The following is a 27617-nucleotide window of genomic DNA, read 5'->3' on the forward strand; positions in this document are numbered from 1 at the left end:
CCCAACTCAATTATCTTCAATCCTAAGGTCAAACTCAAAAGTCTCTTGACCCTAGCAGAGGTTGTCTAGCATCGTCCCAAAGTTGAAAAATATGGCTAACCAACAGGTAGGGAATGATATTGATACTTTCTTCTAGTGTGATCCTTGGCTCCCCGACGCCATGAGTGTAGTTGACAGGTACCCTTTGTCTAACATTTGGTCACATGACACTAGAGTTGCCCAAATGTCACAATACATCTCAGAACTCTAATCCTTCAAATTTCCCCGTCTCCCACTTTAATCTCAATCTTTCTCTTGATATCTGGTCTCACGCATTTCTACCAACGGTGAATTTTCTATAAGTTGGAGGCAAGGCAATAATGAAACAAAAGTTCTCTACAATGCCCAATGAATTTGTGCAATGGTGGAAAATGGTCCGGAAATTACCACTACACCCCAAACTCAAATCTTTCTTCTTGAATGTAGGGTTACCGATTAGATCTGTATTATCTCAATCGACGGAGATGCACGGTTTTTGTGAACTATGTGGAGATAAGACAAAGACTCTCTAGCATGTCTTCGTCTCTTGTGAACAGACCAAGAGAATTTGGGTGATGGGACCACTTGGGATGAGAATGGAACACCTAGCCCTAGAATCCATCTTGCACCTGTGCAATGGTTTCCTAATTGATTTCCAACTAGACAAGCAAAATGGTGGTATTTTTCTGTCTTTGTGACTACTTGTTATTTTATATGGGTAGAAAAAAAATAATGTAACTATGAGCATACTCAAACTCAACCCCCATAAAATAATAACAAATATTAACAGGTGACTCACGAAGATGAACATAACAACTGTCACAGACAAAAATTCAAAATCTACATTGCACGACCCATACCCTATTAATTTTACACCGGCAACATCATGCATTCACTCTCTTATATTATTGTGTGCATCGGTATATAATGAATCTCTAAGCATAGCAGGTTGGAGCGTGGGACATGTGGATCATGATAATATTATCTATGTTAAGGCAGGGTGTTGGAAAAATTGGAAAAAATAACACACTCCATATTTTGCTGTGTTTTATGAAGGATGGCCTTAAACACACCAACACAGGCACAAATCTGATCCAACAAGTTTGGCTTAATAATGCGAAAACAACTTTTATCTTTCATACCCACCCAAGAAGCACTAGCCTATTCACTTCATCCCTGTTTTGGTAGACATTAAATCTACACTTTTTAATGCCTCGATTTGTAATAAATTATAAGTCTCCAACACTCCTGGAATTTTTTACTAATATAGCAAGTAATGCCATTAGTACTAACACCTCTACCCCTCTACCAATAATAGAGGTACTGATCGTTTCAAGCAAACTGATGAATTATGTACAACGGTTAATTATTAATATATATTTTCCCTTTTGTGATTATAAAAAAAAAAAGGGCACTTGTAGTATACTTAATTCCAGGAGCTATAATCATAATAACTAATAATATAATTTGCTCCTAATAAAATATATAATTCTAAACCCTATCCATTGACCCAAACACATGCAGAATGGTAAAGACGAGGTTAAAACCATGAAAAACAGAACAATAATATGTACTGGGAAAATTGGCCACTATTTTGGTCTGTTAAAAAAAAAAAAAAAAAAACCAAACCAAACCCACCACTTTTCTTCTCTTCATATACATGTATTAGTAGAACTAGCAGGCATGCACTGTACAATGGGAAGTGGAGGCAGGGAATGGAGACCTATTACCATTATAACAAAAATTCCAGTTACTGTAACTCCTGGACCTTTTTACCACCAAAAAAAGAAAAACAAAACTCCTAGACCTAGGGAATGCTTGAGCCATGGGTAGGTCTTACAAGGGACCAATGCCAAAACACCTGAACATTCTTGGGCATGATTGATAAATTTGATGGTGAAATTTCCCGTTTCCAATGTAATATTTCTCCATTGTTTATCTACCACATCTGACCCGACCAGGTAGAGCAACTTGCAATACATTAAACAGCATAACAGCATCTGATGCAGCCAACAACAATTACTCGATTATTCGGGTAATAACACCTACAGCGACAGTTCTTCCTGATGCTCGTAGGAAAACCCTACCAATAGCTCGACAACTTGAGAACTCACTAATGCAGACTGCTCCTTCAAGAACCACCTGAAATTAGAAAGGATGAGAAGAAAACTTCTGAGTAAAAAGCAGTGCAAACTACACAGCAGTGCTACATATTTAGTAATATATGCTTGCATTCAGCAGCCAGCACAGTAGATAACCAAAAGTAAAGATAGGAAAGCATTGAAGCAAAGAACAGAGCCAACAGACACTCCATACCCTCACAGTGAAGGAGCAAAAGTACGTAGAACCAACAAAGCGTTACACACTTACAAGTGAATTGAGTCAATAGTTCACTGCCGCTAATAAAAACTTGTTATTTCACCATTTTCATTGCATATGTCAACAAAAATATCCTCTTTACGTGGGTAGATAGCATACAGCATTGTAAGGTGTCTCCTTGACAAATCCCATTTATTCCATAAGAAACAATAAAATGAACCCAAATTAGAAAAAGTAAAACATCGTAGTGGTCTGCAGATTCAAATAAAAATAGTCATCAATCCTGATGAATCATAGACTGACTACTCCTTTGAAGCCTAGTGGCCAGCAGAGTCACCTTTCTTGTACATCCTGCTACCACCTTGGCCTAGATAATGCCTAAAGGTTATGTCATTTAAAAAAATGCTTGGAAAAAGAAATATGTATAATCTACCTCATAAATTAATGATGAACAAGGTGAGTTTCAAAGGGAGTGGCAATGATAGGCCCCTTGGAGCAGGACACGTGGAGGAGGTCCATAACCAACTGATGTTGGCGGGGGGATAAAAGAGAAGGGTGGGGGGGGGGGGGTGGAACATGGGATCCACATCCTCTGTAATTCCTTTGCCTACAATTCCCTCATAGGATTGTGCCATGTGGCATTTAAGTAATCCAACGGTTAGTAAACATTTATGTCAAAGAATTAGTTTAAAAAATAAAAATATTTTAAATATTTTAAATTTGGGGCTAGGAATAGGGCACTAGCTGTTCTTCAAGAGGAATGTGAAGGACTGCTAATGCTGCTGCTGTTGTTGAAGATTCAATGAAGAAGATGAACTCTCAAAGCTGCTGCAGGGTTCCCCTCTTTGGAAACCTTACACCAACCTATTTGAAACTCCTTGTCTATAATTCTCAGCAATTTTATTGATTTAAAAAAACTGATTTGTTACATTCCAAAGCCTTGAATTTATAGCCAACAATAAAAAGACTCCAAGTAGAACTCAATGCTAGAGTTCTACACTAGAAAGACCTAGACTTAGAATTGGACTCAAACTCCTATTTGCTAACTACAATCTCAAATTAAATAATAAAAGACTACTAACATGGACTAATTTTTATTAGGAAGATTCCAATTAAACAAGACTTATTAAACTAGTTGTGGTTATAAATTTATAATTTAAAAAATGACAAAAACCACCCTAGGGGTGCGCAAGAAAGTGGCGGCTATCTATGGCTTCTTGCAGTTTTTTTTTCTTTCGGAGGGGGGGGGGCGCTGTTTAGAGTTCACACCCGTTAGTTTCTTGTAATCCTGCTGCCACTATGTCAGGGGCAGGAAAGTACCTTTTCCCTTTATAAAATTGAAGGGCCTATGATTAGAGGAAACCAACTAAACACAGGCTTACTCTTGGCTTGCGAACTAAATTCTCCTTCATTCTTCTTCTTCTTTCTCAAGCTTCTTTTGTTCCATAACATTATAACTCTAATCCTCTGATTTTTTTATTTTTCTCTAAGGCTGCTTGCCTGGGTCTTATGCTAGACTCCCCGCGCCCCCAGATAAAAGGAAAAAGAAAAATAGAAATAGACAAGGACAGCAAACACAGAAGTGGGACTGCGGGAGCAGGGTTTAAAAACTCAGAGGCAAACAATCTTAGTTCTTACTTCAGTTACTTCTTAATTATGACTCGTTTTATTATTATGAAAATATCATAGTCTAGTATGCTATTCAACGAAAACAGGCAAATATTACTCATAAATTATAAAAATTAAAAAAAGAAAAAAAATGGAAGACAACTACATTTCTATAAATTTTGAAGTTCTTGAACTGTAATAATATTTTTCTTTGTTTTCCCATCCTAGTGGTCCTATATATAAAACACATCTACTGCACAGGCTTTCACAATCTATCAATACTTTACCTCTATTACTGCACTCTGCTTTGATGTAAGACAACGTGGGGCCCTTTTAGTGACCTTGCCAGTCTTCTGATCAAGCAATGACAATATCCTTTCAATTCTTGCAGCCTCCTTTGCATGATGCACATGGAACTCCACCTGCTCATTCCATATTTACTCAATTTATTTTCATAATTAACAAAAGTGCAGACATAAAGTTTCGTTGAGAGATTATAAACCTGAGAACCAATAAGGATGGGCGTCGCAGCATCCAAGGTGAGGACCTTCAGCTCTATATGAGTTGCAACAGAAACAGGGAAATCTGGGTGACACAGTACCCCTCCAGCCATCACATTACCTCCATCAATGCCTTGCAGACTGACAGCAACACTGTCTCCTGCTCTTGCTGTTGTGCAAGATTGAGAATCGCGTTCTAGAGAGCGGACAGTTGCTAAATCACCTGATGGCATGACCAAAACCTATAATAAACATAAGTTCTAGTCAGTGCAGTAGTTAATGAGCCGGTAACTATAAGTTGAAAGCTTCTAATTAAATTTCCTGTCAGGAAACAATCTTTCACTTCCTACATGACTATTACCAAAAGTTTGAAGTGTCTGGCAATCTAACCATCCAAGAAACAGAAAAGGTTTGAAACTAGAAGGATTCTAACAGGAAAATAAAACCCTTTAGGAGGATAACCAAAGCTTCCAGAATAATGAACCGTAAGCCATACATAAAGTAGCAGATAGATTGAACTAAAAGTGCTACAACGTCATGTATCTCACTCGAGATCTCACCATATCTCGCTATATTTCACCATATCTTGCCCTGGATCTCGCTGGAACTCTCAATTTTTGCCTTTTTTTTTTTTTTATTTAGGCTGGATTTTTACTTGCAAATTGCAATTACTCTTTTTTTTTTTTTTTTTTTTTTTTTTGTGGTAATTACTTGCAATTACTCTTAGCACATCTACAACATCAAAAGAAGATCAATCATTCTCTGCTTGTCTTATGAACTCATGATTTAATGACTTATACAGAATTTCTAATGGTTGTATAATTTTATTATTCTATTCTTGAAAATTGAGATTGTGATACTCATATAGATGGAATTTTGATAACATTAGGTTACTTAATGCATTTGATACACTTGTTTTTCATTTGTATGCCTTAAAGGTTCTATATTACATGTTGTATAACCTTGCATTCTCCAATCCTACAACATTTCGATTTCACACTATGGGTAGACTTAAAAATCATAGATAAGGTTGTTTTTTGACAAATCCAAGGCCACCAATGTATTCAAAAGGCCTTAAATAGGCTAAATGCCAAGTTCAACCCAATTGGGACCCTAAAACCCACCGAGATGGGTCACCGAGTTGACGCCAAAAAATTGTATATGTCGCCGAGATGGTCGAGATCTTGGTTTTTCAAGGTGGCGAGATCTTCTACCATGTGCCAACATTCTAATACACAGCATATGGCAGCATGAGGCTGAATTATTAAAAGAATTAAAAAATATAAAGAATAATAACTAAATAAAACGAAGAAAGTCATCTTTGAGGATAAATCAATATCTTTAAGGCAAATCAAAAGAAGTCTATCAAGCTTATCTGAAATAAATATATAAATCCAGAACTTGTTATGGCAATGATGAAAGTGAACTTTTGAATGCTATATCACGATTTCTTTCGCCTTCTCATGCAGTAAAAGGTCTTTCTTTATATCAAGATAGCTAATAGTAATGTCCCTGATTACTTGATAACAAGTTAACAACCACAATCTTCCAGCCTACATACCTTTGACCCAGTTCGAAGGGCTCCAGCCTCCAATTTACCACTGACAGCCACCTGCCCTAATGAATGTGATCGGATGACATCACATATGGGCAGAACCAGTGGTTTTGAGACATCCCTAGAAGGAGGACGTAGAGAATCTATTGCATCCAACAGACATGATCCCTGATACCTGCAAGTATGCAACAACTACTAAATATATATAAACTTCAATAATGTTAGTCTGATTTGAGATAGCTCTTCAAACAAAATAGATGATAGTGAACTTTTAGCACGCAGAAGTACTCTAGCACAACTACTGTCGTAGGTTAGTATCATGATAAGGACATGATTTATGAATGATTACAACAAACCGTACTGGGGCAGATTAAAGGAGAATGGGAAATCAGCTGCAAATTTGAAATCTATTTTTAAGTCCTAAAAGATAAGGCAGGCTTGGTCTTATGTACCTGTTGTATTTAACTACACATTTACCAACTTTGTTATAATGGCGAGTTGTATCAAGTGTGGCGGTGGATTTTATTATTTTCTTTTTGTTGTTTGGGGGTTTGGGTTTGGGTTTGGGGTTGGGGGGGGGGGAGAGTAGGCTTGTAATTGTTGCCTAGCATCTCAAGCCAAACAAACTCCATGGAATGTGTGTGAATTCTAACAGTGAAATGATTGGTTGTACTATCATACTATGTAGGCAATTGAGTCTTGAGACTTCAGAGCATAGACAATATAATTAGAGAAAAGGGGATAGGTATGTATATATATACTGTTTAGCAAGACTACTTTCCAAGGTTGTCAAGGCGGCAAGGCGACCAAAGCAGTTGGGGCTCCACCTAGGCAATTAAGCAACAAAGCGGCGCCTAGGCGGCAATAAAGTGACCAAAGTGGTTGGGTGAAATTTTTTCAATATGATTACTTTTATGCTGATAAATTTCTATTATAAGCTAAACAAACATTCAAGAATCACATTCATCTAAAAAAACCAACATTCAAGAATCATAATTATGAAAGATTATTCAAAAAAGAATGCAAACATAAGTTCATCTCATCAAGCATCATAACATATGACTATAAACTATATCAAATTATAAGTATGAAAATGAAAGTAGTAATTTTACATTTTTACTTACCTCTATGATTGTGTGATGCCAAATAAGTACCTTATCCATTTAATGATTCATTGATTACCAATTCCAAAATGACTAACTATTAAGTTTGTATACGGCTCTATAGAATAAAATTTAGAAAAAATATTATCATGTACAAAATGTCAAAAAGGTGACCGTTTTTGCGTCTAGGCAGCAATAAGGTGCACAAGGCGGCAATAGGTGAAAAACCGACAAAAAAACTGCATGTTAACAAAACGGTTGAAAAACCGCCTTGCCGCCTAGGCAGATGCTTTGACAACCATGCCGCGTTCTACATTTGACATTCTTCAAATTACTGTGACTGTCCCCCTTCAAATTCTGAACCATTTAAAAGACTTCATTTTAAAAAATCTATGATCCTAACCAACAAATCACTCCCTTCAATCTTAAGCTCACCTCTTCCATTAGTTTTATATTTTTTGCCTTTGACAAAGATGCTAATCCCCTTTTATCTTCCGATTTTTCATATTAATAAAATTCACCATTCATGATGCAAAGAAACTGGTAAAAAATAAAAATTAGTAAAAAAAAAATAAAAAATAAAAGGCTAAGGGAAAATCTGCTCCCTAGCTGTCTGGCAATGAGGACATCAGAACTCAGAAGCACTTCCAGGCAGCTTTCTTTTTCAGAAATTTGAGTAAGGATTGAAATTAAAATGATAAACTCACCAAGATGAAAGACGACCATCAGATGCAGCTGTAACTAAATTCTGATTTTCTATGTTGCTCAAGGGGACCCACAACATGGAGGAGTCTTTGAAACCACAAGAACGAAGAAAGATTCCTAATTGCTGTTTTATCGATTCAAACCGCTCCTTGGAGTATCCCACAATATCCATCTTATTAATAGCAATAATAATCTGATCAACACCAAAACTTCTGATGAGTTGTGCATGCTCCCTTGTCTGCCCATTACTGTCCATACCTGCCTCAAATGCACCAGTCGAAGCATCTATAACAAGAATTGCAGCATCTGCTTGAGTAGCACCAGATATCATGTTTGGGACAAAATCTTTATGGCCTGGTGAATCTAGCACAACAACATGATATTTCTTGGTGTCAAAATAAGCAACAGCCACAGTCATTGTTATACCCCTTTCCCTTTCTTCAGCACTTTCATCCAGAACCCATGCATAAGCAAAAGATCCTTTTCCCTGCGTCAGATAATAAAACGGAATATTAACACACAATAAACATAAAAACTGAGGAATACAATGTTGCAGTAAAGACACAACGTGGATTGGAACTATCCACATGTACCTTCAACTTAGCCTCTTTCTCGTATTTGTGCATTTCTTTCTGGGGTATTCGCCCCAAAAGATGTAGCAGCTTCCCTGACAGTGTTGATTTTCCAGAATCAACATGGCCAACCTATGATAATTTTGTAAAAGATTAGGTGTTAGTTAATGATTCCATGGAAATTGAAGAGGGCAATAAATGGGAAATCCTTAGATGTTCTCCTAATTGATTATCTAGCTACTTTCTTATTCGAATTCATTTCAGTAAAGGTTTAAACAGAGGGTGGACCACACACTTCAATGGTGAGGTTGTTGTCGCAACCAAGTGATTGCATGTTTGAGCTGGGAATCAGCCTCTCCACAAGGCAGGAGTAAGACTATATACATTATGACATTCCCCGATCCAGTGACTGTATCCATGTGCCCTGGGTACACCCGCTTTTTAGGTGAAGATTCAACCAAATTAATTACTTACAATAGCAAGATTTAGTTGACTCTTTGATCTTTCTTCATCATCTGAAAGCATCCATGCCTCAGGCTTGTACTGTGCTGTTGAAATGGGTTTACTGCTGTTGACATTCCTCAAGTCTTCAGACTTTTCTTCTAAAGTGGCGCTTATACTGCTGCCCAGACTGTGTGACTTATAGCCACTATCAGTGCATCCACTTTCATTTGCAGGACGTTGTCTACCATTTGCTAATGGGACTGGCGAACTATCTTGTCTTCCACTTCTCGTTACAGCTGTAACTGATTTATTTCTCCCAGTAGTGCTAGGTAGAGCTCCTGAAGATGTCACATCCATAAAGTTAGGTGCAAATGAAGATATCATACCATATCACCATATTTGCTTTGTGGGGGAGGGGGAGTAGAAAAAATATTTAATAAATAAATAAACTGGTCCCATATTAACTGATCTCATGTCACTCTCAATCTCTCATCATCTTTGACCTTTTTTCCATTGATTTTCTTTATTTTACTACTACGCTATCAAATTAGTCCAATTTTTATTCGAGGTCTCGTTTTTTGGAGACCTTGAGATGAAATCTCATGCAATACCGGAAAAATACATCATCTTGGCAAGATCTCAGTTCAAGATCTTGGTTCAAACCATCTTTACGGATACCCCATCTTGACTCGATCACGACCGATCTCAACACTCCTTCCCCCTTTGCTGGTATTGGTGTTTTGGCTGGATTTTTCCCTAGAAAGTTGGTCGAATGTCTAAGTAGGCTGCATCAACTAGTTGTTTAGCTCATCTACAACAAAGATCTACTGATTTTGAAACCAATCAGGAAGCACGGTAAGGGGTTTTACCCAACTTCATTTTTTCAAAAGACTATGTTCTACTACTGGTGGAGGTCCTGCTACTGAAGCAGAACTTCGAGGAGTTGCTTAGTCATTGATTTTCCTCTTGTACTCTCGTGGTGTAACTTATACGTACAATGATGTTGTAATGTGGAATTATGAACAACTAAACATGTTTGATTTATTAATTGACTTTAAACCATTGTGTTTGCATTTATATCCATTACGTAATTGTCATATATTTCATGTTCCATAGGTCCATACGTTCATTCCTTCAGCATATTCATTTCAAGTTAGGATCGAGTTGGAACTCGTATATACAATTGTTTTCTCACAACCTAAGGCCACCACTATGTTTAGAAGGCCTAAAATAGGATGAACACCGAATTTCAGCACAAACTAAGCCTTAACTCCAAGTTGGGCCCTCATGTTGCTGAGGACTGCTACAAATTATTCTTAGAGCCTTTTTGTTGAGGAACAGTCCCATCATCAGAAGGGAATAGAGGATCAGGTGGGGAAGGGCAGCCCTGTTGTTAGTCCTCTGAAACAAAGTAATCAAATAGCTCTGAGAATCTTGAAGGCAATTCCCATGATAGGAATATTGTAGTTATGACAAGCCTGAGCAACCCAACATATATAGTTCCAAAATCATTTGAATTAATCAACTTATTCCAGAAAGAGACATAAAATAAAATTGGAAGGCACCAGAAAATATTAAAATTTCCATAAGTAAAACATGAAACTAGAGACTGCTTCACTACCAAGGCTCAAAAACTTGTTCTGGCCTGGCGTTTCAATCTGATCGAGAAAATCGAAATACCAAAATTTTGGTGGAGCTCACTGAAATGCAGTATATTTCCTGCCAAATATTGGTGGCTTTTAGGCTAAATTAAAGTTGACTGCTTCATTGGTACTCTATTGTAAGCATATGAGCACATTAAAATGATTAGCTTTCAAAAAAAGGTGACCGACAATGATGTCATGGTGGATTCACACTTATGTGTGTATGTGGTTGAATCTGAAAGTATATAATTACACATTTACACATTTTTTAAGTATAATACATATAAATAGTAAGCAATTTGAACTACTAATGAATTAAACCATTAAACCATCCTATCAAAGATGCATAGACAAAAGAAAATACAGTTACAAACTTCCAAAGTTTCAATCAAATCTTTAGTTCAAAGATGGAGCACATCATAAAATTATTATTTCAAAAGTTTAATGGGAATCACTAAACACCCATAGACTCAGAGGAACTACACTAAAGCACTAAGACAAGCGTCTGTCTGGCATTTTATTCCCCTACCACAAATTTGTATCATATTAAATTATAATTTCAACATTTTTTTTCTTAAAATAAATAGAAAGATAGCAACTGAAACCTAAAATGACACGAGATAAGCCGGTCTTCAAAAACAAGTAGAATGCTCTTTCACATTTTCATTAATATCCAAATAGTCAGCGGTTCTAGAGTCCATGACCCATGTAGAGGTAGTCAAAAAGAGCGAGCACATTTAGAGGCCTCTAAGGTGGAAACCGAAAAAATCTAAAGAATCTAGCACTGTAGGTGTCGAAGTAGAACCCTGCAAAATGCAGTGATGTCATCCTAAGTGAGAGCTGGTGTCTATCTATAGGCCAAATGATGGGCTCGAGGGATCAACCTCAGTCACCAAGTTGTGCAAGCTAGCCCCTCCCCCTTTCCCTTGCTCTCTATCCTCTTCTACTAGCTTGTATACCACGGGGCAGCCATCACATGTCCAATATTTCTCTCATATGCACAGATCTACTGCAGTGGTAACACATGAACCTATCCTTGTCATTTCCTGGAGATGACGCCTTGCCTCTTTACACCAATAGGTAACATAATGTAGAAATACACAAAAAAGTGGGGATGATACCTGAAAGTCAAAATGGGAGTCTACTATCAACCCAAGCAAGGTATTCACAATCACTGACAACAAAGTTCGGCAACCAACTAAGGTGTACAACTCAAAGAAATTGACCACAATGCCAATCTTGTTGTTGCATAACCACTAGAGAAGCTCAAACAAGCTTCCCACTATCATTATGCAAATAAGATAAGGGAAATCAAACTCAACCCAAATGCACACACGAGGAAAAGAAACAATTACAACCAAGTGATATAAGCACCAACTTGATGGATCTCCACTTAGACAAACACACCAAAGGGTAGCATGAACCCCAGAAGGTCCAGAAAAAGCATTCAAATAACCATTCCACCAAAAAAAAAGTCATAAAAGTAGAGTCATTGCTCGAACCCCCCCCCCCCCAAAAAAAATAAATAAATAAATAAAAACAAAGAACAAAACACTGGTAATGGCAGTCAATAAACCAAGTATTTCAACCAAATTTTAATCCAACACATAGTCACATACTTCAAGCCACAATAACTTCATACACCCAACTTAAGGGGACAAGCAATACTAATCATGGTGAGTAAGTAGCTCAGAGTATCATAGTCCCACCTTGCAGGCAAAACAGAGAAGGAACAAGGCCTGGTCATAACTTGAACGCAAGAGAAGAATGAGTTGTGGAGCCTCAGCTTTTAGAACAACAAAGCAAGGCCATAGGGGGGATCAAGAGATACCCTAGGGCAATCCAAGTGAGCCAAACCTCAGCTGCATAACTGACCGAATGACAGGAAAAAAGGGAAACCAAATTGGCAGGCAAATTCTGGGTGTGGCTGGTTTTGCTTGAGGTGGTCTCCAGAAGCCTGTCTCTTCAAATGATATTGGCTTTTGGTGTCTCCATGGTCAGCATTCATGCTCCTTGCGATATTCACATAAGAGATACCCCAGGGCAATCCAAGTGAGCCAAACCTTTGCTGCATAACTGCCTGGATGGCGGGGTAAAAAGGGGAAACCAAACTGGCTAGCAAATTCTGGCCGTGGCTGGTTTTGGTTGAGACGGTCTCCGGAAGCCTGTTTCTTCAAATGATAAGGGCTTTTGGTGCCTCCATGGTCAGCACTCATGCTCTTTGCAGTATTCACATAAGAATCCCTTCCTTGGTACCCCTTTGTAGCATAGGGTTCCAAATAGAAAGAGATGTGAGAAGTGAGAACAAGATGAGAACTCAACTCTCAAACCAATAAGGAACGCTTCGATGCCAAGTTGGAAGTTAATATATGTAAAGAACAAGAAAGTTGATGTATCTAAAGAATAAGGAGATAGATGAAGAAGGTTGAGTACACTGCAGAAGAGGAAGAAGATGGTACAATGTTCTCTTGCAGTAATTCTCCAATACACCTAAATTACTTCACCAATGGTTAAGGAAGGAAATCACATACTTCAGGGAGGGAAAAAGATAAAAGTTAGAATATTGAGTACAAGACAAGTAGTAAATATAGTTTCTAAACCACCCATAAAAGATAAACTCTCAACTATTTTTCCTTTTGAGTATTTATTGATCAGCAACATGCACTTACTTAAGCCAATGTAATGATAACCTTCAAACCCAAGTAAGATGGCAAAAAGGAAAATACTGCACTGACCAACTACTAACAGATAGAGCACAACTCAAGAAGCCTATAGCCCCAAAACAGAGAAAACGCCAAAGCCACAACTAAAATTAGTGTCTTCCTTTTTTTCTCTCTTTTTTTTTTTTTTTTTTTTTTTTTTGGGGGGGGGGGGGGGGAGAGGGTGGTGTTCTCCAATGTCTATGTTTACTGGTCACTTAGCTTAATTGCAATACAATACATGGAATAAAAACAAGCAGAGCTAATGACAGTTGACAAGTACCTATCCTTTTCAGTGTGGGATCCATTCAGGGTTAGGGTTAATTATGCTTATGTCAAGCTAACGTAAAGGATAATATACGGTGAAAGTTACAACAAAATCAGGTGGCTAAATCTAGCACATAGGAGGGTTCCTGGTAAAAGTATGACTAAAAGCTAAAATAGTAATACCACAAAATCAGCTTCAAATGGTTTTGTTTGGAGAGTATGGGGACGATATGATGCAAAGGAAATGAAAATCAAATAGTTAGATTGGGTTGAATAGAATCTTCTCAAAAAACACCTTTGATTGTGTTCCTCTAGAGATTGGGAGAGAGAGAGACAGAGAAAGAGAAAGAAAGAAAGCACAAAGCCACAAATTACAACTTTAACTTATGGTAGTTGCAGTTTTTTACATGGAAATAACTTCAAATGGGCAATCTTCAAACGCAAGTTGATTCCACAACCACAACAAGAGCTTAAACCTAAACACCAACTGCTCTCTTGGACTTTAAACACCTGAGAAACCAGCAGGCAGCAGCAACTTGGACCTTAAACACAAAGGGATCAGTACATGAACTTTAACACCAAGCACAAGCAGCAACTTGGACATGAAACAAGGAGCTAATCGGTCTACACTTTAAGCAGTAGAAAGATCTATTGCAGAGAAGCAAGGCAGCAGCCAAGCTTGCAATCAACAAATTCAATAATCAAATTCGTGTTCAATGAACTACCCTGTTAGGCTGTCACAAGTTACAACCTTACATAGAAGGCTGAAAAATAGACTCCAATATTAAAAAGGAAAGGCCTAATCCAATCCTTAACCTACTAGGTAACATAACTAATTAGGAATGTAAAATAGACTCGAAATAAAATCTGAGTTACATGATTTGCGCCAACAAATGCAACTGCCCCCCCCCCCCCAAAAAAAAAACAGGAAAAAAACAGAAAAAAAAAAAAAAAAAAAAAACCTCACCCTTGCTTCGCTACCTTCCGGTGCAACCCAACCCCATCCCCGTCTCTCTTCCTATGCATAACAACATAGTTAATACAAAATACATACATTCAAAATGCAATTCCAAACTCTCACCCTTTGAGACCGCTTTGGAAGATTGTTTCCCATGAGACACCGAGTCATCTGGAGATGGGCAATCAAACTTGAAAGGAGCTGTTATCATCAAGAAGTATGGTTTAGAAACTGATAGCTGCCAAGAAGTCCAAGCAGAATTTGAAAGAAAAAGAGTATTGAATATGTAACTTAGAAGACATTGCACATAACAGTGGAAGAATATGTCAATTGATACAAGACAATTTTAAATATATTTCATCACTAGAAGCTAACATGCCATTCTGACCATCTGCAGACCTATATTGACAGGGTAATTGGAGTGTGAAGTATTAAAAGCATTATGAAAATCATAAAAATCTCCATGGGAATTCTCAATCCTGCAGGCGATATTTTTCTCTTTCCTCTCAAAATCATCATTCTGTCGCTGAATGGTTATGGCCATTTTCAGTGTCTGATGAGGCAACGAGGCAAAAAGAGACTTGGCCATAACAGATGCTCCAGACTCTGTGCACATGTTGTGAGCTGCATGAAAGAGCTCGATTCTATGAAAGAGGCAACGAATATGAAGCATAGCCAGACAAAGGTCAAGTCATGATGTATATCTTTACTTAATTAACTAGAAGTATATAAGCTATCATAGTAGTTAGAACATCATAACACTAACCTGATCCCTTGTTATGACTATTATAAATGCCAACAGGCTCCCTGAAAACTCCGCATATATCACAAAAGCACATGTTTTCATCATTATCATAAGTGCAAATAGAGCAACGCCAAGTCCCAGGCTTGATAACTTTTTGATCTTCCTCGACTACTTCTGCTGCAGCAAGTTTGATCACAGTAAATCAGTAAACTAGCATAATGAGACGTAAATATTAAGATGCCATACAGGGAAGAGAACATTATAGTAATCACCCAAAGCATAACTTACCATGCAACAAGAAGATGTAATTCTGCGCGATTTTACACTTCAGTCATCATATGACATTTAAAATTCATATATGTCATAATATGTGCTTCAATTGGTTTCTTTAAGGTCTATATAGATTCAGTTTTTAACGAAACTTCATATATAATATCTGCCTCTCTCTCCTTCTCTCCTTTACAGTTACACCTTGCTGTCTTGATTCTTTGGTGTAAGTAAGGGTATCTTGGGAGCTGGCCCAATGAGCTGTTTTAACCGTCAAGGTACCAGATGCATTGCCAGAGAGTGCCCCAAGTCAAATCTTTCCATGAGGATCCTAAGGATTATGGCCCAGAGAATCATCAGAGTGGTGAGTATTAGGCCCATTGTACCCAGAAGGATATCTCTGATGAGGAGGTCAATGCAAAGCTCGTTACCTCTAGACTAGGAGTAGTGAGATGTATAGCCCCACAAACCCCACCCGACGACTAGCTTGAGGCTATTGATACTTTCTAATATGGGTGTTGTGCATTGCATGATATTGTAACCCAAGGGCAGTGCAGAAGATTGGCAACAGACTAATATTTTTATCACCTATACTTGCTACAAGGGAAACAACTGTCGAGTTGCCATTGATAGTGGGAGTTGTACGAATGTGTGGCACAATATGTTGTGTCCCATATGAGGCTTAAACGTCCCAAAGCCTTACAAGGTCGCCTAGGTCAATCAGTCCACCATTATCGTTAAGTTAAGATGCTTAGTCCCCTGACATTTTGCCAGATATGAGGATAGCGTCTGGTGTAATGTCCTGGACATGGATGTTGCCCATATCATTTTAGTGAGACCTTAGATCTATGATCCAGATATCACTAATTATGGGAGATTTAACATCCTGTGTGTTTGAATTCAATTGGAAGAAGATTATACTGAACCCTTGTGCCCCCAAAGAGATTAGAGTCCCTAAAAACAAAGGGAGCACTTCCAAACAAGCCCCTAAGAAAACACCCAACATTCTTAGCCAGAAGTGCTTCGAAAAGGGAGTCTACGGAAACAAAAGTTGTTTACGCTCTGGTTGCCAAACAAAGTAATACAGATATGTCATGCCTACTCATTGAGGCACCCAGGGAAGTGCAAACGTTATTGAGGAAATTTGAGCAGTTGTTCCTAGAGGAACTACCAGATGAGTTACTACTTGCACGTGATATTCGGCACACCATTGATCTAGTTACGGGCTCATCTCTGCTAAATTTACCTTGCAACCGCATGAACCCAAAGAGCAAGTCGTGTTGAATTGTCAAATAGCCGAGCTCCTCCAAAAAAGGGTTTCATTCGGGAGAGTCTCAATCCGTTTATAGTACCTGCCTAACTCACACCAAAGAAAGATGACACTTGGCATAAGTGTATGGATAGCTAAGTCATAAACAAAATCGTTGTTAAGTATGGGATTCCCATACCTAGACTCAACGATATGCTTGACATGATTGCTAGTGCTACCATATTCTCTAAAGTTGGCTTGAATAGTGGGTATCACCAAATACAGATGAGGCTAGGGAATGAATGGAAGACAACCTTCAAGACTAAAGATGGCTTCTATAAGTGGCTAGTCATGCCATTCGGGCTCCTAAATACCCCCAGTACCTTCATGAGGATCATGATAAAGGTGTTGAGGCGCTTTATAGGGAAGTTCCTTGTGGTCTACTTTGATGAAATTCTCATCTATTGCAAGACCAAGGAAGTTCACCTTGATCATATGTGTCAAGTATTCCAAACACTTCTGGATGAGAAGATTTACGCTAATCTTAAAAAGTGTACCTTCTTGAGCAACCCAATGGTTTTCTTAGGTTTTGTTGTGTCAGCCACTGGAGTATTAGCTGAACCCCAGAAGATTAGGGCGACAGTAGAGTGGCCGAAACCAAGGTCTTTGAAGTAGCTTGTGATGCATCAAGGCAAGCATAGTGGGAGATCTCACAAGATATCTCCTTTTTTAAAGTAGGTGAGACTAGATGGAGGTTGAGAGCAGAGAGTTGGGATATCTCACTCGAGATCTCATCATATCTCGCCCTGAATCTCGTTGGAACTCTCAATTTTTGCCTTTCTTTGTGGATTTCGGCTGGATTTCCACTTGCAACTACTATTAGCACATCTACAACATTGAAGGAAGATCAATCATTATCTACTTGTCTTATGAACTTATGATTTAATGACTTATATAGAACTTCTAATGGTTGTATAATTTTATTATTTTATTCTTGAAAATTAAGATTGTAATACTCTTATGGATGGAATTTTGATAACATTTAGGTTACTTAATGCATTTGATACACTTGCTTTTCACTTATATGCCTTAAAGGTTCTATATTATATGTTGTATAACTTTGCATTCCCTAATCCTACAACATTTCGGTTTCACACTCTGGGTAGATTTAGAAATCATACTTAGGGTTGTTTTCTGACAAATCCAAGGACACCAATGTATTCAAAAGGCCTTACATAAGCTAAATACCAAGTTCCAACCCAATTGGGACCCTAAAACCCACCGAGATGGGCCACTGAGTTGATGCCAAAAAATTGTATATCTTGACCGAGATCTCACCGAAATGGTCGAGATCTCGGTTTTTCAAGGTGGCGAGATCTTCTACCATGAAGGCAAGTATAGGAGGCATTCTTACTCAAGACTCCTACCTTATTGTTTACTTCAGCAAGAAGCTGAATGAAGCCAAACTACAGTACCCGAGATATGATAAGGAGTTATATGCGGTAGTACAAACTTTGATATACTGGCATCATTGTTTGCGATTGCAAGAGTTCGTCCTATTTTCCGATCACTAGGCACTTAAATACCTAAGCTCCCAGAAGAAGTTAAACCCCAAACATGCTAAGTGGGTTGAGTTTCTACAAAAGTATGCTTTTATTTTTAAGCACAGGCCTAGAACGGAGAACAAAGCCACCGATGCCCTTAGTCAAGTGAATGCCTTGTTGCAGCTGCATAGTGCTTTGAGTCGTGTGAAGCCCTTATTACATGGACTGAGTGTGCAAGTTGCCGGGTTTGAGTAGATAATGGGTTAATATCATACTTGCCTTGATTTTGGAGTGATCTACACTTCTCTTGGTAATGACCCACCCCAGCCACACCTTGATTATAACATGCAAGATGGGTTCTTGTTTAGAGGTCACAAATTATGCATTCCTAAGACCTCATTAAGAGACCATTTAATTTGGGAGCTGCAAAGCGGTGGAGCTGCCAATCACTTTAGTTGAGATGTGATCATGAGACCATTTCCCTGGTAGAGGACCGATTTGATTAGCCTGGTTTGCAGAGAGATGTGGTGTGTATCATTCACCAGTGTTACGCCTGTCAAACTGCAAACCAACATAAGCAAAACACGGGTTTGTTTACTCCTCTACACATTTCACACTCCTACTACAGGACCTTAGCATGGATTTTGTCTTAGGCTTACCCAAGACCTTGAGAGGCAATGATTCCATCTTTATGGTAGCGGATCGGTTCTCGAAAATGGCCCATTTTATCCCGTGCTCGAAGACATTTGATGCCTTTGTGCTAGCAAAATTATTCTTTTAAAATGTCTTCAAGTACCACGGCCTTTCCCTCACCATAGTGCCTAACAAAGACATCAAGTTCACTAGCCAATTCTAGGACACCCTATGGCACCTCAGGCACTAAACCCTAGCTCTCTACAGTGTTCCATCCTCAAACCGACAGCCAAACCGACGCTGTTAATAGGAGTTTGGGTAACCTTCTTACATATCTTGATGGTGAGAATCTAGGTACCTGGGATCATATTTTGTCCCATGCTAAATTTGCATAAAACATATCCAAGAATTGGTCCACTGGTTTGTCTCCTTTCAAGGTTTGCTTAAGTGTCTAGCCTAGAATCTCACACCCAACCTAGTCAATTCTAGAGTTAAAGAGTCAATCGAGTCTTTTGTACAGCACGTACATGACTTACATGCAGAGATACGACAATGGATTGCTTCCAATACTAAACAATATAAGTAAGGCTACAGGAATTCAAAGAAGCTGACTTGGTTAAGGTTTGGATCCACACATCTGGGTTTGTAGGAGGAGAAGTAAAGCAAGCTTCATGCTTATGGGCAAGCCCATTGAGAGTGATTAAAACGATTGGCGATTTGGCGCCTACACAAATGTGATTAGTTTTCCATCCGATATTGGGGATAGCCAAACCACCTGCATCGGGAGGCTCACCTTTTGACATTGACTAGCATAGCCCTTCAGCCCACATAACAGCCCCCCCAGTTTACCACCATACTGAGGAGATTGAGTATGTACTTGTTAAGAGTTATATCTACCACCTATGGATGGCAACATGAGTTTCTGATCAGATGGCGCGGACGACTGGTGAACTACGATTCTTGGATCACACATGAGGAGTTCCAACAGCTAGACCTTGACTACCTGGAGTACTACTAAGCTTTCATTCACCAGAGGTGAATTCTTCAGGGGAGGGAGGATTGATGGGGACATCACACGTCCCCCAATCGTTCACTACTACTAGGGATGCAGACAACCACCTCGGAACCTTTCGGGTTGGCTGAACGAGGGATTTTGAGGGGTTCTGCTAGTCACAATGTTTTGGAACAGGGACCACCTTTTTTTCTGTTAAACTAGTTTATGTTTTGAGTTTTTCATTGTAAGGGTAATCTTGGGATACTATCTATTTTTTACTAGTTGTAATTTCGTCTTATGTTTCTTCTGTTCATTGTTTAAACACAAATAAGGGCATCACTAAGCATAATGAATTAGAAGAAAAGGGGGGCGGGGGGGGAACTTTTGCAGCCTCTCTCTCTCTCTGGATCAGCAACAGCCCCTCCTCTCTCCTCTCTCACGGTAACTCTCCTCCCCTCTTCTCCTTATTTTCTTTGCCCCCCCCCCCCCCCATAGTGAAAAGCCCCCCCCCCCCCCCCAGGCCCCCCAAACCCCCAACCCCTCCCCCCCCAAGGCCCCCTTCTTCAGTTTGACAGTTCTTACTGCTCAGTTTTTCTTTTTTCTTCTTTTATTTTCTCTTCTGCTCCACCCATACCCCTTATGGCAGTACCTTTTCTGCCAGTAGTTTTTTTTAATTTCCCTCACCTTCTTCTCTCTTTCTCTAGTGCATCAACAACCCCTTGCCCCTTTTCCTTGTCTGTTGGACAAATGCTCCTGCTCCCATTCCCCCCCCTCTTTTTTTTCTTTTTTTTTTCCCGCTTTGCTTCCTCTTCTTGCGGCAGAACCTGTTTTCTGCCAGTTTATTTTCTGTTCTTGCCTTGCTGCCTCTCTCTCCTTCTCTCCTTTACGATTACACCTTGTCTCGTTTCTTCTAATTTATTTCAGACTGTTGGCTACACTTCTTCATTTTTGCTAATCCTACTTGATGCCCTACTAGTTGTTGGTTAGGTTTGGGATAGGTCTTTGACTTGATTATGCAATTTATTATCTCACAATTGAATGGAATATTAATCCTTGTGACTACTGACTACTGCCATGACACTTATTATTTGGGGACCATCATGCATGAAGTCTAATTTTATCTCCTTAAGCTTTTAAGATATTCAAGTTATTGTACTATTAGTTGCTGAATAATATTCTTCTGTAGTCATCTTTGCCATTAGTATGGGTGCACTGTGCAATTGACAATTCCCCATCCCCATACCCCTCCTAGTGTCCTAACTAACTTGTGATCTTGTCCCTTGTAGTACACCCTAGTTCCTCGGGCTGTCCTACATCACTAATGAGGAAGGTTTAATGGTACTAGGAATCTGGTGTAGGGGAAAGTGCGATCCTATAGGGAAAGGGAGGGGTGGAATGGGTTGGGGATCTAGGGTTCTTTTTTTTTTTGTTGGGGGGGGGGGGGGGGGGGGGGGGGCTGACACTGCTGCTACTGACTGCTGTAGGGAAGAAAAGGGGAAAGGCGGAGGCCTGCATGGGGGAAGGAAGGTTGGAAGGGGAAGGGGATGGCTGAGGTTAACTTACTTGAAAGGGGACTCGTAGTTGCTGGATTGCTTGAAGTTTGGTGCTGCTGCAAGCATGAAATAGGGCGGATTTAGATTCCCCTTGGGATCCCATGACTCCAACCGTCCTTCAATCACAAATTTTATTCATATAATCCAGTCTGATTTGTTACAACCCAAAGTGGCTTGTTTATAGCTAGTAGCTACATCAAGGAAAACATAATAGGATTCAACTTACAAAAAGAAAACAAACTAGGACTTCAACTTAGAAAACAACTTAAACTAAAACTCCTACTTGACTAAAAACTCTTACACAAAGAACCTTCATATCTTACTCTAGAGCAGTCCAAATTGAATTCTAAGAGTAGATACAGGTCCTTGAAAGAAATAAGACAGCTAAAAGATTCCTCCACCACTTGGGAGCTAGGAATCCTAACATATCAAGGACTCTTTAATAACTTAACAAATATGCACTCAAATTTAGAAACAAAAGTAGATCTAAGGTCCAACAAACATAATGGACCCAAGTACTCCCTAATTTGGACTCGTTGAAAAGAGAAAAAGTACCAAAATACCCCTGCAGGTACTAGAGGGCCATAGGATTTGGGGAAGCTAGGCCCTAATTTGGCCCTGAATCTGGTTTACATCACCCTCTGCCACATTCTTCCCAACTCATTTGCAACCTCTATCACCACTCTACTGGCTTTATTGCTACCCTGTATAATTTTCGTTGGGATACACTTGTCAATGGCAACCAAAGATTTGCCAATGATCAGGCTATTCTTGATATAGTTATTGGAGATCCTTCTGATTTGATGAAACATCATTTAGATGGTGCCCAAAATAATGGGGAAATGGAAGAATTTGGGAGGGGTTTCCTCTTGGGTGGTTTTTTTTTTTTTTTTGGTGGGGGTGTTGTGGGGGGGGGGGAGGAAGAACCAAAAATATGAGGAAAAGTATAAGCAGAGAGCAAATTATTATGGAAAACCATTTCCAAGACACTAAGAGAGAGAGAGAGAGAGAGATCTGCAGAACTCACATTAGGACACATCCAAAATATGGTCTGGTATTTGGTCCAAAGGACAGACAGAAAAAAGTAATACAGCACCATAAATAGTTAATATCAGAGGACATCTCCAAACAAACTGAAGTAGAAAATAAAGGTCGAATTGAATAAATACTGACCATCAAAACAGCAGTAACAAATACAGGTTAAATTAAATAATTACTGACCATCACTTTCTATGTCTGAATCATCAAAATAATCTTCGTATTCACCATAATCTTCATCATAATTGACTCCAAAATTTCCTTTACGTGGCATGCTCCTAAGCAATCAAAAAGTAACAAGATTGCACCAAATGCAGAGTTGTCAGATGCTAGGAATAAAGCAAGTACAGAGCTACTGTCAGAGATTTAAAAAAAGGCACATAACATACACAACTCAGCAAAAACCAAGGCAGGCAATAGGCTAAAATAAAAACCTCTTCAAAATTGCACAATGCCATAGCATGTAATAGGTTAAAACAACAACTCACAGCCTTACACCAACTAAACAGGGTTAGGTAAATGGATCCTTGCATTCCAATAAGCTATTCAAGGTCATACTAGATACACAGCCTAAGCCATGCATGTATTTTCTCATCACTTCTCCTAAATTTAGCTTAAATCTGCCCATTTGAGGTGGAAGATGATGAATAAGAACACCCCCCCCCCCTTAAGTGGGTCAGGGACAGAGGTGAGCCATAGTTGGATGACAAGGAAGGTCGACCCAGTAGAGGGGAGAGTGCATACACAGCCAGCCCATCCATTCTTACCTGACCCCAGTGCATCAACAAATGCTATAGATGAGTTACAGTTTTTCCACACAGATAATGATGCCACTCAGTCACCTACTAGGCCCAAGGTGGTGCTGGTGGTGATGATGATGGTCGAGCACCAACTGAGCCCCACCGTGGATTCAGTTCTCAATGTGACAGGATTGCAACAAATGCAGAGTTGTCAGATGCTAGGAATAAAGCAAAGTACAGAGCTACTGTCAGAGATTTAAAAAAAGGCACATAACATACACAACTCAGCAAAAACCAAGGCAGGCGACAGGCTAAAATTAAAACCTCTTCAAAATTGCACAATGCCATAGCATGTATTAGGTTAAAACAACAACTCACAGCCTTACACCAACTAAACAGGGTTAGGTACATGGGTCCTTGCATTCCAATAAGCTATTCAAGGTCATACTAGATACTCAGCCTAAGCCATGCATGTATTTTCTCATCACTTCTCCTAAATTTAGCTTAAATCTGCCCCATTTGAGGTGGAAGATGATGAACAAGAAACCCCCCCCCCCCCTTTGAGTGGGTCAGGGACAAAGGTGAGCCATTGCTGGATGACAAGGAAGGTCAACCCAGTAGGCATATTGCAAAGGAGATGGGTGTTGATGTGGATGACTTCCTGGCCATAGAGGGGAGAGTGCATACACAGCCAACCCATCCATTCGTACCTAACCCCAGTGCATCAACAAATAATAGAGATGAGTTACAGTTTTTCCACACCGATAATGATGCCACTCAGCCACCTACTAGGCCCAATGTGGTGCTGGTGGTGATGATGATGGTCGAGCACCAACTGAGCCCCACCGTGGATTGAGTTCTCAATGTGAGGAAGTACCACCACCGATGTCCACAGGGGAGTCTCAATTCATGCATGTGACACAGGATAGAGATCATGGTGCATACCTACAGCAGTCGCAGACATTACCATGGACATTAGGATGACAGGTCATATAGGTCTCAGTTTCAAATAGATGTAGCTAGCTTGGTAGGAACGACGGGATCCATAAGCTTGAATAAGCCTACAAGTAGAGGATTTAGATACTAAAGACTATCATTCGTTGATTCCCAATCCCAAGACAATGGCATGGAAAGTGTAGGATCTACACCATACGAGGGTTATGAATATGGATATGGTGGAGTATATGGTGGAGCATATAGTGGAGTTGGGAGGCCATCTACTGATTCTATAGTATATCTGCATATGGGTATAGAGATAGGTCAAGTGCATCATTTTTGGATTCCATCTTGAATATCCATCAGGACCATCACACCCAATCATGCTAGTTTAACCATCATCATCAGTTCACAGTCCATGGCTTGATGACATATTGCCTAGGTAGAGATATCTAGCTTATGTTAACAACACTACCTATAGAAGGGCAGTGTCAAAGTACATGGAGAAGTTTAGGCATACCATGACATGGGCTGCTTTTGTTCAGTATCCAGAGTACTACCCATCTCAAGGGATGGATCCACCTAGGCACTCAACATGGAATTAAGGCCTGGGAGTTTCTTTTCGGTTATTGTATTTGTAGTTTTGTATGAAACATTTAAAATATGTAATACAAATATACAATTTGTTAAATTTTACGAATCTTTGTATTTATCGTGGACCAATGTGAAGGAGAAAGCGGGGCTTGCTTTCTCCAGCAATTAGACTGTGCACTTAACAAACTCTGAGTTGTAAAATTTCTAAACTCGATAAAATTGAGGTAAATTGACACTCATTAGGTATCCCAGCTAACTCATCTATACTTGAGACGATGAAAACAACTTCTTCTGAAAATGCCACCGATTCGTTAGAATTATCACAAGACTTGCTTCAATTCAAATTTCAAAAGAGCTTCATCGCAAGCAGAAAATACAACTAGCCTGACCATAAGTCCAACTTTGAGAAGTACTTAGCTCCTCCAAGTACTGCTGGAGAAAGCTAGTCCCACTTTCTCCTTCACATTGGTCCACATATGCTTCAGCTCCTTCACATTGGTCCACATTGTATTTGTCATTTTGTATCAAACATTAATTTTACAAGCCTTTGCATTTCTTGGAACCTCTCAAGTATAATAACACTTGAATGATAACTCTTCATTGGTTTTTTGGGCAAATTACATGTGTCATTGTGTTCTTTATGCTTTAAATAGGTAGCGTGCAAGATATTCAAACCACAAGTCCCTATAAACTACTATGAAAAATTCCCAGGTTTTGACTGAGATGGTTGAAATTTTGACTCCATCTTGGTTTTGAGGCTGGTCAAAACCAGCCTCGAAACAAAGATTTCAAAACTTGCTTGTAATACAAGTCTTATAATGGGGTGTGATGGAGATGGAAAGATGTACAGGTAGGCTACAAGCACTGCCAAAGGAGAACCCTTCAAATAGATAACCCTATATTGCTTACTCGATCATATGCAGGTCCCTTACCGTTGATGAGAAGCTCTACTAACACCTTGCTCTTAGGCAGCAACACACTTTGTATAAGTTGTGTTCTCAATTCTGTAATCTGCTACATGCACAGGCCTTCTATTATAGCCTTAAAACTGACTCTCATTGTACTCAACATACTTATACAAATTCAAACAAGGCTCTTATAATTAAACTTGAGGACTCCTTATTATATCCTAGACTGACTCAAACATTACAAAAACTAAGAAAAAACATAAAAAATACTATTTTTCCCTAATAACTTAAGTTGGGCAAATTGGGTAGAATTTACACAATTAGACCAACTAAACTAAAATAGAGACATATTTCTGTACTTTCCCTAAACACGAAACTTATTGGCCCATAGAATAGGCCAAGACCACAAACCCGCTGAACAAAGGCCCAACACCCATAGAAATTAACCCCAAGTTGGAAAATTGGCCAATATGGTGTGGGACCTACATAAATAACCTAAATTGGCTAGGAAACTAAAATAATAAACAAAATAGATTTAAATGTGCTCTAACTAAAACAATTACAGAAATCCCTTTTTCTTACTAGCTACCCATATTTTAGGCCCATTAAATTGGCCAGTTACAAAATAAACCTTTAGACTCAAAGAGCAAATGCGTATATAATCCAATCCTAGACTAGTCCCAAGTAGAATAGCCAAATTTGGAGATGGTTCTGCATCACTTCTTCCTATTCCCCTTCTTTTCTCACCTGAAAAGAGGCCAAACTTACCCAGATCACCCGAAAATTCAATCAGTCCTTGAATCCCAAAATGCCCCCTACGAGTCCCCAAACTTTTACAGCCATACACGAATTGCCATAACCTGGTTCTGTTTCTGAGGTCTTCATTTGCTGCCTTGTTTGGACTGCCATCCCAGGACTGAATTAACAATCTCCCTAAATAATGACTTGTTAACAAGCATACAGTACTAAGGCACAACTAGCTACATTATTTGAAAACAGTATTACATCCAACAATCAGTGAGCTTCAACACTACACAAGAATAAACAAACAAGGTCATGTACTGAATATAAAATTCGCTAATCAAGGACATCTAGATCCATCCCTCCAATAACGATTGGATGATAAATTAACTAACAAAAGTAACCTAAGGATTCTCTTGAGTTACAAATAGTAAGGCCTCTTTTTCACTCGAGATATCACACTGTCGATAGAACCTCAAACAAGATATTGCTAACAAATTCAAAATATGATGACCAAAATAAATGAAAATTCAAGGGGGTAAATGGAAAAGAAATATAGAACCAAAACAACTCCCTAAGAACTAACAATACCACTATTCTGATCGAGCATTGAGGCCAACCTGTTGGACAACTACTCAAATAATCTAATCTTAAAGGTTCTGATGTTGAAACCGGTTGCAACAAAGACTTCTAAATGCTGAAAGTCAATAAAAAATGGTTCATTTTAGAAATAAGTGGAGGAATCGATGGAGAAGAGTGCACATGAAAGTAACCTGAATCCCTTAAGCAACTAGTTTCATAGTGTTAAATAATTAGGATATCGCATATGGGCCTCTAGTGAGTCTCCTTCCTCAATAAACAAGGACATGATCATCTTCATTTATAGGAAAAATGAGCGAATATAGAACATGCAATTTTGCAGGAAATCATCTTCCACTCAATAAAAGTTTGATATGAAAAAACCCTGAAACGAATTACCCATGAAATGGACCTACCTTTGTTAATTGAAAAAATAGATGGAAAGAGCGAGATGCGAGAGATCTGGGTATGCGAAATGGATTCCTGTCAGGTACTTTGCTGGGTAGACGATCTATGATACTCCAGAGCCCAGACCAATGGAGAGCCTGACAGACGCTCTTGGTGTGGGACTGGAAACCGAACGGTTGAGCGGGACTAAGACCACCGATTCAACGAGAGACCGTTTGTTTGTAAGGAAAGAAATGACTGGGTCCCACTGTAATGGACCCCACAACTTTATTTAAGTTTTCTACGATTTCGAGCGAC

At 39.1% G+C, this 27617-nt stretch overlaps 1 protein-coding gene across 4 annotated transcripts; it reads right to left on the bottom strand.

The window, feature by feature from the left end:
* Positions 1 to 1057: 1057 nt before the first annotated feature.
* LOC148999970 (Translation elongation factor EF1A/initiation factor IF2gamma family protein) lies at positions 1058 to 27522 on the bottom strand. Of its 4 annotated transcripts, none has more exons than XM_089139064.1 (12): positions 27329 to 27522; positions 22598 to 22692; positions 15158 to 15310; positions 14791 to 15015; positions 14515 to 14592; positions 8855 to 9162; positions 8402 to 8512; positions 7811 to 8295; positions 6007 to 6175; positions 4448 to 4687; positions 4233 to 4367; positions 1058 to 2160 (listed from the first exon to the last, which is right to left on the bottom strand). In XM_089139064.1, exons 2-12 carry the CDS (start codon positions 22686 to 22688, stop codon positions 2038 to 2040), a joined length of 2118 nt encoding a protein of 705 aa, XP_088995190.1. In that variant the 5' UTR covers positions 22689 to 22692; positions 27329 to 27522; the 3' UTR covers positions 1058 to 2037. The 4 variants fall into 4 exon arrangements, with proteins under 4 accessions (XP_088995190.1, XP_088995188.1, XP_088995189.1 ...); XM_089139062.1 differs by having other exon boundaries at positions 1059 to 2160; positions 15158 to 15313; XM_089139063.1 differs by lacking the exon at positions 27329 to 27522 and adding an exon at positions 27107 to 27319 and having other exon boundaries at positions 1059 to 2160; positions 15158 to 15313.
* Between the last annotated feature and the right edge of the window lie 95 nt (positions 27523 to 27617).

This window comes from Hakea prostrata, chromosome 11 (genome assembly GCF_041222555.1).
Source record: "Hakea prostrata isolate BN-2017 chromosome 11, UWA_Hpros_2, whole genome shotgun sequence".
In the NCBI taxonomy this organism is placed as follows: domain Eukaryota; kingdom Viridiplantae; phylum Streptophyta; class Magnoliopsida; order Proteales; family Proteaceae; genus Hakea; species Hakea prostrata.

Excerpts from the sequence above, each read along its gene's own strand:
- LOC148999970 (XM_089139062.1), bottom strand. The coding sequence starts at position 22,688 with ATGCCACGTAAAGGAAATTTTGGAGTCAATTATGATGAAGATTATGGT. Across the intron at positions 4,368-4,447 it reads CCATCCTTATTGGTTCTCAG|GTGGAGTTCCATGTGCATCA; the intron begins GTTTATAATCTC and ends TGGAATGAGCAG. Across the intron at positions 2,161-4,232 it reads AGCAGAGTGCAGTAATAGAG|GTGGTTCTTGAAGGAGCAGT; the intron begins GTAAAGTATTGA and ends TTCTAATTTCAG.